The sequence below is a fragment of the Vanessa tameamea genome, chromosome 9, assembly GCF_037043105.1.
Source record: "Vanessa tameamea isolate UH-Manoa-2023 chromosome 9, ilVanTame1 primary haplotype, whole genome shotgun sequence".
Taxonomy (NCBI): domain Eukaryota; kingdom Metazoa; phylum Arthropoda; class Insecta; order Lepidoptera; family Nymphalidae; genus Vanessa; species Vanessa tameamea.
The window spans coordinates 1,572,663-1,585,876 of NC_087317.1; the positions used below are offsets into that span (position 1 = coordinate 1,572,663).

The 13,214-nt window shown below is 30.7% G+C and overlaps 2 protein-coding genes across 2 annotated transcripts; one reads left to right on the forward strand and one right to left on the reverse strand.

Moving 5' to 3' along the window:
• Positions 1-162: 162 nt before the first annotated feature.
• LOC113402888 (uncharacterized) lies at positions 163-6,202 on the reverse strand. Its single transcript, XM_064215753.1, is given in 5 exon segments — positions 163-504; positions 996-1,281; positions 2,434-2,655; positions 3,750-4,219; positions 4,630-6,202. Coding segments are annotated over 5 exon segments (2,412 nt in total). The 5' UTR covers positions 5,906-6,202; the 3' UTR covers positions 163-346.
• Positions 6,203-11,735: 5,533 nt separating this feature from the next.
• Rps24 (Ribosomal protein S24) lies at positions 11,736-12,379 on the forward strand. Its single transcript, XM_026643245.2, has 2 exons — positions 11,736-11,889; positions 11,993-12,379. The coding sequence occupies exons 1-2, from the start codon at positions 11,840-11,842 to the stop codon at positions 12,339-12,341; spliced, it is 399 nt and encodes a 132-aa protein (XP_026499030.1). The 5' UTR covers positions 11,736-11,839; the 3' UTR covers positions 12,342-12,379.
• The last annotated feature ends 835 nt before the right edge of the window (positions 12,380-13,214 follow it).

The following is a 13,214-nucleotide window of genomic DNA, read 5'->3' on the forward strand; positions in this document are numbered from 1 at the left end:
GGTATACTTAATAAAATCGATTAGGCATATTTTAATTACTAGTGACTATTGACATCGATATATACGAATTCATAAACATTAGTGTCAAATTTCAGGAATTCTGATTACAATGCAATAATTTCAATTCTATATTATTCTACAAAGAGAAAATAAAAAGTGTTGCCATATGTACTTTTAGCTAAATTTTTAAATGATACAAAGGAATTAGGTGTAAAGAAAATGACTATATAAATAATATATTATACGGATTAATCACAATAATTAGTTAATCTTATTTGGCTACAGAAGAATATGTTCGTTGTACAATGCCTTCTAATACTTGCATATATTTTGTTATCGTTTCGTTTTAAGCCATGCTAGATTCGCATTCTTCAGCAAGTAAGCGCTTCTGCTGGTAAACTCTGACGGGATGTATGAAGGAGATGAGTACTCCAGCCACGATGATCCATCCTCCAGCCAAGTAGAACGACAGCTCCCAGGACAATGTTAAGTCGTAAATTAGACCTAAAATGGTGTAAAATATCATTATTTATTACATGGATATATATATAAATATCGTGTGATTTCCAGGGTACGAGCCAACTTTATCTTAAATATATATAAATAGTTGCATGATATAACAACTAAAATTTTCCTTTTTTTGCGGTAAATAGGATACATTAATAACATCAGCACTTAGCCCATTGACAATCCGCAATTTGACTGGAAATTAATCCACCGACAAATTCATTTCCAAGGAGGGTTAGACTGAGACAGGTGGCCGATATCTAGTAAATACTCTAAAAAATATATACTTCGATGGAACTCTGGAAAATACTTTTCTTGCTATTTATAAAGCACACCATGCTGACCTTGAAATAAATGAAGGAAGGGCAGCCGAATGATGCCTTATCTCTCCTAGTTTTTTAAACAACGCATATAAGTCACTATAATCATACATCATTTTATGATACGAGATAATATTAAGCAATAACATTGAGCATAATTATGCTCACCTGACAATGGTGGTCCAATCAAATGTCCTATTCCTTGAGCCAACAAAACTAATCCATAGGCCGATGTAAAGTCATCCAATGACACTAATTTCACCAATAGACTTGGCGTAAATGTAAAGGATGCTGCAAATAGCAATCCAAACGCTGCAGAAATAGAGGCTAAAATCCAATAATTAGAGGCAGTTGGAGGTATTGCAGCAACAGATGCTCCGCATAAAATGAGACAGACAGCGTAAAGGTTTCCAATGGAAACATTTGGAAAATCGCCAATCCAACCGAGAGTCACCTGAAATAACAATATTTATTAAATTTATTATATATATTTTTAAGGTTGAAGAGTCAATAATTTTATTCAGTATATATCAAGTAAGGATCTACTAACGGTTCGAAAAGAAATACATCGAACTGAGTAAGAACTATTGAAATGCAGAGATTTTTATTTGATCTTTAAAAAGCCTTAAAGTGATTATTTCATTTCCTAAAAGTCTATATTAATTTCTAGAAAAGGTATGTCCATTAGTTTTATTATATTTTTTTTCATTTATTAATATAAATATATAATTTTAATGAACTGTTATTGAGAGTCGATTGTTAAAGCGTAAACATTGTCCCACAAAAGATTTACGAGGCCATTATGATTCAAGTATTTTTTATTTGATATTGTTTGTATCTAAACACGAAAATAACTGAAACCTTGTTAAAACTAGAGCTTAAAATAAATTTACACGCGAAAATCACAAGAATTTGGCACAAATATGACTTTCACAAGTTCATTTTCAATGCTAAATAATGTGGTTAAATTTAAACTTGTCGTTTTGGAATTAAAGAGGTCTAATTTTAAAATCTTTGTCGTATTTCTTCTTTACGAACAAATCTCGTTTTATTACCTCCACTCGTGTCGGAGGGCTGATTCTTCGTCGAAGAATAGAATTTAGGATTCTAGAAAGAATTGGGAGTACTATATATTTTTTATATTATATTTTTCGGTTTGAATAATGATTAACTGATTATAATTACAGGTAAAAGATAAGATTGACTTATTAGTGCCAGCATCAATAAACGAAGGACACTTAACATCCGGTAGCTATATAAATGCAACGTAACTTTTGACAAGCAGATGAGAACTACTCGTCTGCTTGTCAAAAGAATTTAAAAAAAAGTTATTTTCCATTATCGCATAAGATTTGTACAGTATATCTATACTGTTGTACACTCCTAATGTTGTTGTTATAGTTGTAAGGTATTGATACTAATTATTATTAATTTAAAGTAATATTATAAATGCGTAAATAAATCTGTGTGTCTGTTTGTCTGTCTGTCTGTCTGTCTGTCTGTTGTTCTTTCGTGGCCAAACCGCTGAACCGAAGTTGATGAAATTAAGTATGAAGTAATATTATGAAATCTAATTTTAAGAAAGATATTAAAAAAAGATACGTACCATTCCAATTGTATTAGTAATTCCAATTAAACTCAACATGACAGCGCCGTCATCTTCTGAATATCCCTTTTGTATCATATGCTCAGCGAGGTAGAAATAAGGCACGATAAACCATACGAATATGATGATCGTACCGAAGCAAAGAAGATTGAATGTTATCTTTTTGAAGAGTGTTACATTGAACATATCAGCGAGGCAGCTGACGCAGTCTGCAGTCCAATGCTGTTGACAAATTGAAATATTAGATCCTTTACCTTTATTATTTTGTTAATGTGTCATAAGTTAATGCTGTATTTTTCTTATGAATGTCAAATCTATGTTGAAAGAAAGAGATGCAACTGTTAATTAAAAATAAGGTTGTCAGGTCGCGGACCGGACAGACCAACCAGTGCCCGGATATTTGATTAAAAAGACTGGACAAAATCTTTAATAATATAGGATATAATTATTATTGAAGATTTTGTGTCTCAATATTAATAGGTATAATAAAATAATTGTATATAAATTCAAGTTATTCTGATTATAACCATAAAACTTAAAAAATATCGTTTGCAAAATAAATAAAATGTAAAAACCCTAACAAAAGCCGTTTATTTTGGCCGGACACGCAATCAAAAAGCCCAAATAGGTATGTCTGGCTTTATCCGGACGCCTTGCAACCCTAACTAAACCAATCAACGATGTTTGTTGATCATCAACATATATCATTGAATCAATGATATATGTTGTTCTTAACAACAAATATATTTTCAAAAGTACTACAAGTAGTTCGTTACAAATGCGTGAATGAGCAACTTTAATGGAATTAAAATAAGCACGTTATATATATATTCTGTTGATTTTTCCTTTAATTAAAGCGTTGATTAAATAATAATTAATTTCAAGAATCCAACATAAACATTATTTGAATTTTTTTAAGGAAAATGTATGACTTGTATTTGACAATATTTTTTTTTTTTCGTTTTTTAAAGTTCGTCAATACAAAAAAAAAGTTTAACAAACGAAGGAGAAAAAGGCATTGAACTGTTTACCTACTATATGTTGCTAAGTTATATATTGAATATACTTAGTGGCCATTATTCAAACGCTTCTGCGTAGGTGTCACCCACTCATCCGATATTCTACAGCTAAATTGTATTGTTGTGGTCCGGTTTGAAGAGTGAGCTAACAGTCACAAGGGACTTAACAATTTAGCTACCAAGGGTAATAGCATATTGATTTAAGGAATGGTTAATATATCTTACAGTGCCAATGTCTATGGGTCAAGTAGATTTGCCCGTCTAACCATTTCATAAAAAAAGTGTTGAATACATTACCTCTTCTTGCTCATTCACTGTTATCATCGAGTTCTTGAAGATATCCGGGCAAGAGGAAGCCTTTAATTTATACCTTTTTATATTAAGCATAGCATTTCTATGGCTTATGGAGTTCAAGGGCATTTTGAGATCATTTAAGTAGTGGTGATTTATTGATAATTGCTTTTTAAACCAATCGCGTTTGCTCTCCTTGCTATCCTGTTTTAATAATGGCTTATTTTCTTTAGTATCTGCTGTCGATTTTTTTACTTCGACAAGAACTGGTTGGTTGGACTGATGGTTTTCTATTATTTTGTCATTGCGATGTTCTATTTTTTCTGATCGTGTTCTTTGTAATGCCTCTGAAGTAAACGTATCTACTTGTGAATTGTTGTCTTCGATCATATCTTTCTTTTCCAAGGAATTGCTTTCAAAAGATGCACGTTTATCTTCTGTATTGCTGTTTTTTGTGTCATTTTTCATGCTGAAATCTGGCTTCTGCAAAAATATTTCATATTTTTATAATAAATAAACATATTTTTAAAACAGGTTTTATTTATTAACGTCAGATTATAACTGGGGACGCAATCTTATTGGTACGTTTCATACCATCTAAGGCAATATGAATAGAAGAATAATATCTTAAATAATATTTACCATTAACCTAGATCTAAGTACTTCAATTAATCCAAAAGGCAAAAATATATATAAACAAAGGTCCTGGATGGAAACTCAGATAGAAGTAGTCACTATTCATGTGCTTAATTTGAGCATAAAAATTTCGCGATATTTTATCACATAAGAGGAATCAATGAGAGCAATTTTAGCAGTGGCAAGAATAATAGAAAAATTAGAAATCCATTGTTAAATACCCTACCTAAATTCAGTGGACAAGCAAGACCGAAATAATATTAAATAGCATGTAGGTATAGTCTACTTACCTTGTTAGTATAATTTAGGTGACTTGGTATATTATCCAATGACACAGATCTTGGCTTTTTGCATTGTGAGTTAGATAAAAGCAAATTCTCACGTCGAAGTATACTAAGAACTTCATCTTTTATCACCGTGGCAGGTGCGAAACCCTTATTAATCAAACGCTTCATACTTTTCCCGTGCGTAAGAACGTCTGAATCAGAACCATAAGCAACAGAAACAGAACTTGAGAGTTTTGATTTGGCATCTTCTTTAATCTCATCTTTGCCATTTCTATGCTTTTTCTGCTCCAATATCCACCACTCTGGATCTCGCATTACAGCACCGCACACACACAAATTCAACAACGTTCCCGATAGGAGAAGAATTGTGCCCCTCCATCCATACTCTTCAATAAAATACTGAGTCATTGGAGCATACAAGAAAGTGCCTACACCCGTGCCACATGCTCCTAGACCTACCGCTAGGTTCCTTTTCTTGTCAAACCAATACGCAATTGAAACAACTGCAGTAACGTATACAAGCCCAAGGCCTAATCCAGCTATGACACCGAAAGTTATCAACATCATCTCCAAGGTAGTTGAAATTGAAGCCAGTACAAATCCTAATGTAGAAATAATTCCTCCCACAATTGTCATACTCCGACAACCATAGCGATCTACAAGTGCGCTCATAACTGGTCCAGATAACAACGGCACGGCAATAAACAGACTGCCTATCCAAGCAGTTGTTGATTTACTTGCTTTAAATTCATCCAAAAACTCAATGTAAAGCAAGCCGAACGAGAAGCTAATCCCATCAGCAATCATAGATATTACAAATGATGAACCGACTACAACCCATCCCCAACCCCCATCGGGTATAATAATCTTTTTTTCATTACTTGTTATAAGCTTCTCATCTTCTAATTTCGTTTTTCCAATTTCAATTTCCTCGATTGCATATTTAGTCAATCGATTGTCATAATCAGTTTCATTGATTCCATCAAAGTCTTCTTCGTATTGTACACTTTTACGTACTTTTTCGTTTCTAAATTCTTTATCAAATTCCCTATTACTGACTTCTATTTCCGGACTCGAGAAAGAAACAGTACCAATACTAGTTGAATCATCATCGCCCTTGACAATTCCTGAAGTAGTATCTGTCAATAATGATTCGTGAACTGCGTCTTGCATTCTTATTTTTTCACGATTAACTCTGTTTCTAAAAACCACACTTGGACTTTCCTTTTCAGTTTCCATTATATTTATTCGTATACTACTTTAAAGAATAATACTGGCGGTACCTTTTTTGGGAATAATTAACTTCTTAATCTTGGATCCCTAGCTGAATAGCGACAAGACTGTCTCGCCGCACTGTTTAACTTGAGAGTTATCGGTTTATTTTGATCCAGGACCATTAATAATCGGATGTGGAGGCAAGCGTCAATACAAATGTCACCCATATAAAAATATACGTAACAGTGACGCAGGACTGCGTCACGATTAATTCACCAGGTCTGTCACGAAAGCCGTTGTTCGAGCATCTGAAAGAAATTTTGTATGCTTATATTAATAATGCTAACGCACGAGGCCCTTTAACGAGGCGTGCCCAACCTTGACATGACGCTATCAATATAAAAATATCGTTTTTCTTATATAATAATGTAGTCACGCGGAAAAATAAAGAAAAATAGTTTTAAGTTATTGCAATCTCATAATGATATGATATACATACATTTTTTTTTTAATATCCACTCATAACACGTGTGGATATATTTTGAAAATTTACCAGCGATTCAATCAAGATAGTTAAAATGTTACACATTAACGTGATTACGTGATTTTTATTTCAAATGTCCTGGAAGCGATCGTTTCATTCCCAAGGTGTAATGTGTGTGATCCATAAAGCTTTTGTTTTATAATATTCTTATTCAGAGAAACATTCCTAAATAATTCTACTAATTCAAAATTTATATGAATCGTCTTCTGTTTTTCTTTTGTAAAAGCGTGTATTTTGTTTTTTGTCATTGTCCAATCGGCACCCAAAAGATTTACTAAACCTTTTATGTAATAGAAGTTACAAAATTATGCTTCAACAGTATATACATCCTAATTTCTAGAAAATAATTTATGTTTTTGTGTATAACAAAATTATCAAATAAATATATATATATATATATATATATATTATAAATTAAATACCTATATAATTAGTGGAAAAGATTAACTACTTCTTTTTTCTTCTTATTTTTCTACATACAATCTACATTCCGAACCGGTAGTATCTTTACATTTTATTCAAATATGTAATATAAGTATTTGTATAATAAAGTTTACTTGAATATAGAATATTGTTATTTAAATTTAGAAGTGAGAGTCAATATTTTATTATCTTTAATTACATTAAAATATTCTCCCATAATTGCATAACTATGGTATTTTATAGACTTATTTCAAATATTATCTGATTAGCAACTGATCTCAGTATCGCCTTTGAATGTTAATATACTGAATCTAATTGATTTTCGCATTGATAAGACGGTGATGATTAAAAGGGCATAGAAACCGTTTTGTCTTACTTTAAAATGATATTTAAATGTTTAATTAAAGATTTTTAACTGATGTTAGATTTACCAATTTATTAATTAATGGGCGAAAATATGTGATTCTAACTTATCGTCTACTCCCGAAGGAGTGAAATAAAAGTATATATATTTATGTATGATAGAAAAAAAAAGTTAAATAAAGAATAGTACCTACATACAAATTGTATCTTCTGTTACTGTCAACTATTGTCAGTTTAAGGAGATAAGAAATCATATCATATTGGTAGAACATTTTGAGAATTGACTAAGTATATAAAAATTTTACAAAAAAACACTCACTTCAAACAATACTCTGAGAAAATAAATAATAATTAAAATTATAGTCGGTCAAAAAATGTCATCCCGTATTTTTTCACTATTAGTAGTGGTATTTTTTTTTTCAAAGTTAAATAGGACTATCTTATATCATCCCAAATAAAAATAAAAAATCCAAATCGGTTTATAATTGTATAAATTAATAAGAATAAAAAAAAAGAAAACCGAACTGTTAACCACCTCTCATTTTTTAACTCGGCTTAAAAACAAGCCGAAAAGAATTATAAGAAAACATTTATATGATATTCATGTACAGAGAAGTAATAAGAATGCGCTATAAATCCATTTGATTTTATGTAATACATAAACATACTTTTAATAATAAATAACAATTTTAAAATAAAATATTATTTAAATATCACTAAACAAATATTTGTTTAAATAACGTTATGATTTTATAATATAAAAGCATTTTAATATGGAGTTTTATTAATAAAAACACTTAACTTACTTGTAAGTGAATAAAGAAGAATTAAAGATGTGACGAAATCAGATCAGCTTGCAGCGCCGTCTTCAGTTGAAATACATCACAGTTCAGGCCGTTTACTATATAATACTGGCGCCAGCTGCGATCGATATGGGGAGGATCATGACGTAGACTTCCCCATACCCCTGACTATGAACAAATGCCCCCTTTGGGGTTGTGGCTATGAGACTCAGAACCAAAACGTACTAATTCAGTTTTACGTTGATTGTTTCGTGACGTTGTTATAAATGTTGTTTACGGAGCCTTTGCTAACTATCTAATGAAACAACAAAATATAAATAATAGTACATGATATTCGTACTGCTATAAATATAATAATATTATATACTCACTGAGTATATATTTTATATGTTATATTTAGCATTACATTATGTATTATATACTTATATTCTAAATGATAATTTAGAAAATTCAATTGTACCTACTGGTGTTCTTTGTTTGCTGTTATGTTTTATATTATATACCTACATTTAATAAAAGAGTCAACTATTTATTATAAGAATTGATAACATTAAGTTCTTAAATATATATACAAATATGAATTAAAAATAATTACTGTATAAATCTTGACCTCCATTTATATAAGAATATACAAATCAAAATTGTTAGTTACTGCACAAATCATGAATGATTTATTTTATTTTTTTAATATAAATTATAAAATATAAAATAAACTAATACACATACCTACATATAATGTTCACGGCAGGGCTTGCATAAATTAAGACTTTTTTCTCAAAATTTGACGTGCAAATTTTTGTGAAATCTTATACCATCAAAGTCCGCAACTAGTGGATTTAGATAAATATTTGATATATTCCTTGTTTCTGTGATTACACTTGCCACTCACCCACAGCAACACAAAACATTGCTATTTTAAAAGCTTATATTTGTATTTAACTATTTTACTCGAACTACTAACGATAAAGGTTTAACATATTAGATAGAAACTGAATATTTCGAGCTATTGAGACTGTGATTTAAATTAACAAATATTTAAAAAAGCAAACCCCCAAATATTCTATACACGCATGTCATACTCGATTCCATTAACCTTTAGGAATGATTACCTATCATTAACGATCACGAAAACCTTTAGATTTTTTTAGGCAACAACGCACCGAAAATTGCATTGTGTTATTACTAATATTATACTGTTTTAGGATGAATACGTTTCAGAGTTTTTCGGTAAGATTGTTTTATGGAATGTCTTAAAAATAATGTGTGATTTAATTACTTTTATTTGGTTCCTGTATTCTTCATAATTGTGGTTACGTTTGGTGCCAGTAAAAACAAAATAAGAAATTTTATGTGTTAAAGACATCCAAACTACTAATCACTGACAAAGCATTTCGGAAAAAGTTTATGAAATGTACTTATTTTTTCTTGCAGTTATAAACTACTAGATAAGTGAGGCAAAGAAAAAATGATAATTATTGATGTACGTATTTACTTAAAACTTGTCATCTGTTAACTTCATATAAAACTTCTCTCTAGACAATTTCCTTCACCCGAAGGTTTAATTAATATAGTATGAATTCAATTTCGGTATTTAGTCATTAGTTTTATGCATTTAAGTATATTAAAATTAAAAATCATTTAAAACAAATCATGTTGCTGTTTTTTTTTCATAATATACATTGTATCGCTATGACCTTAAAATAAGTCTTGTAAGGTCATGTTTATTAGCTAATATGAAACGAAACGCTTCGTTACTTAGTTTTAAAATACTACGTAGGTGCTTTCTCGTTTTTTATGAAATCGTCTTATCAATAAAATCTTACACTAGGTTTAAATCACTGATTATAATTAACCAGTGTGCCGATGCTCATTATGCTCTGCTTTCCATATCCTGCGGGATTCTACCAAGTTCTTCAGTCCCGTCACTTGACTGGAAGAAATCGTAAAGTACGTTTTGACGAACAACGGTCTCCATATTTTTATTTCAGTAAGATTTTAAGCTCCGTTCAAACTGAAATAATGAAGTGGTACCTAGAATAAATATAGGTTATATTTATTGTATCTTTTTTATTATTATCAGTGCAGGTAATGGGGGCGCGATGGGGTGATGGTGCCAAAGTTTGGAGTCTATGTCTCCCGTGCTGCACATCCTCAATACTTTACCCCACGTAGATCATTAGAGTCGGTCCATGATCACACTGCACTATTCTATGAAAAGGTTAAAGACGGTCCTGGCTCTTGCGGCTCAGTCTGACCCTAGTCAAATACAAAAGTGCACCGAATACAGGTCCAACCAGGTCGCTTAAATGGTTAGAGTCGACTCTGCTAACTGTGTTCTCATTTTCGATCTCGCGTGTGGTCAGGTGTTAGGTACCCTACGTCATCTTCCTTACCCTGACAACTAATTTGTATACGTAATAGTTACGACTCGGAAGCCTAACAAACAAAATCAGTATTGCATTTATAAGTTACGATTCCGCTATGGAATTCAGTTTATTTAAAGTTATTGACGTCAAATGCACTTGGTTCTGTGATAGGACGATAACGATAATTAAACAGCATATTATCGAAATACTCAAACATAACAATCCTAGTAGTTCTAAGGTGTCGCTGATGGGAAATCCGATCCGGCAGGGTTAATAATAAATAGTATTCATTATTATAATATTTTCAACATACACTGTATATATTTTAGCTGTAATAACATAACGCATTATTTCTAACAACCCATTATGTATATGTATAACCAACATCGTTACTTTAAGTGCTCTCATAATATTTCAAAATCAATATTTGCTTTGCAACTTCGAAACGCCTTATAGTAATAACATCTAGTGCAACTATGGCGTATTGAAATAAGAACGCCTGCCAAATTACATTAGCAATAGAGTTCGCTATAATAATATTTGCTAAATTAGATTCCAGATATATATTATTTTAAATTAAAAATATGCTTTTGTGAAAATTATAAATCTGAAAAGAAAAAGGTTACAAGTTAAGGTTAATACCATCATTATATTAATCTTTTACCTAATTTGTTTCTTACCGAGAGAATTTGTATAATAACTGTAAAATTCATACAAAGGTATCCCTCATATTTTCCCTTGAAGTTGAAATCGCACCTATAGTTTTAGAAATCTTCTGATAAGTCTGTAGTATTTCGCTTATTTAAATGTATATAGAAAACATATAAAAAAACAAATAACATCGCATTAGGGTAAAATTAGTATAGTTATATCTTTTTCGTTATTAATTATGACCAAACTGGAAACATTAAAGCAGTATGTATTTGCCCATATGCCATATAATATAATACTAATATAATCATAAAAAAATATTTCGTATGAAAACGATTTGATTGATTTATTTATAGGTATTTAAAATTTATATTACACAAAATCTAAGTTTGTAAGCATGACAGAAAGGAAGACTAGATTTATTTTTATTAATTTCTATGAAAATTAATAACTTCATGTCAAATATACTAGTTGTGTTTTGGATTTTTTATTCTACAATCGCTGTATGGTTTTATTTATTATCTGCATTTTTTCAATGCGTATTCAGTATTACTAGAATAAAAAAATTACAAAAATAACATTAATAGAAATATTATTGAGTTAATCAATTTAGTTTAAATACTAAGTAATTATTGTAATTTCATTTAACTTTATAATAACAAATTATTTAACAATAATAATTATTATAATATATTATTGTGGTATTAAATTTAAAATTGCTTACAGCAACACTGACACGTTCTTTTTCCTGGTGAAGTTGTTAGAGACACGTGCGTGTATCGCGCCGAATTCTCTAAAATAATCCAAAATGAGTGAAGGAACAGCGACGATTCGCACTCGCAAATTTATGACCAACAGGTAATTGTGCATTATATTGGATTTTTCGAAGAAACATGTGATATGCGAAATGGATCGTTGGTACCATGACAGGTTATGTGTGACAACTTTTGTGATATTTCAGGTTGTTGGCGCGCAAGCAGATGGTTTGCGATGTCCTCCACCCAGGCAAACCGACCGTTAGCAAAACCGAAATCCGTGAAAAGCTCGCGAAAATGTACAAGGTGACACCTGATGTCGTGTTCGTGTTCGGCTTTAAAACAAATTTCGGAGGTGGCAAATCGACTGGTTTCGCCTTAATATACGATACCCTGGACTTGGCTAAGAAGTTTGAGCCTAAGCACAGACTGACACGCCACGGATTGTATGAGAAGAAGAGGCCAACATGCAAACAGCGTAAGGAACGTAAGAACAGAATGAAGAAGGTGCGTGGTACAAAGAAATCCAAGGTGGGAGCCGGCGCCAAGAAGTAATCTGTTTATATTTGTAAGTAAATAAAGAAAAAAATACATATCGTCTTTGTATTTACAACTCCTAAGACATTACCCAGTTACACTATTAATTGAATGATTATACATAATGTTAGGTTATTTTTAGATTTAAATCTATAATTTGCTTAAAGAGTAATTTTTATAGATCTTTTTTAAAAATTTTTTTTGGTTAAGCACCTGATCGCTGTTTATATTTAATAAAATTTTTATTGTAACTTATTGTGAACTCTGCAGTGTGATTGGAAATATTATTTTACTTATTAATATTATTTGGAAATCAAGCTTTTTTAAGCACTACATGACGTTTCAAATCCAACCAGATTAATTTTGTAACCTTTACTAATAGCTTCAAGCTTATGGAATTTTATTACCGAAACAAGGCTTAATATTACTAAATTAAATGCTAGTGGAACTAAATCATGACTGATATATTAGTGAAACTCATTTTAATTCAATATATTTTAATTAATAATCATTTCTGTCTGGTATATTTTTATTTTCCAGCTACAAATAACTTGGAGTGATGCTTGATCTCATTTTAGGTCAGTCATGAAGTTTGAGCTCATGCCGTAGAATTAACTTTCTGTAACAAAACAATCCAATCAATATAAAGTTTAGACAACAATATTTGGTTGGATGCTGATAGGTTCTTCTTATGATTTCCACAAAATATATTTTAAAAGTATTTCTTTTTGAGACAAGATCCAAAGAACTTAGAGTACTTATTCAAATGATTATTTTATCTTTTAAAAATAAATAAGAATCATATTATATTCTTATTTCACTGCAAAGGTTTTATGGATCAAGTAGAGACAGATTAAGAATGTTTTTGAATGAAACTAACAATTATCAAAT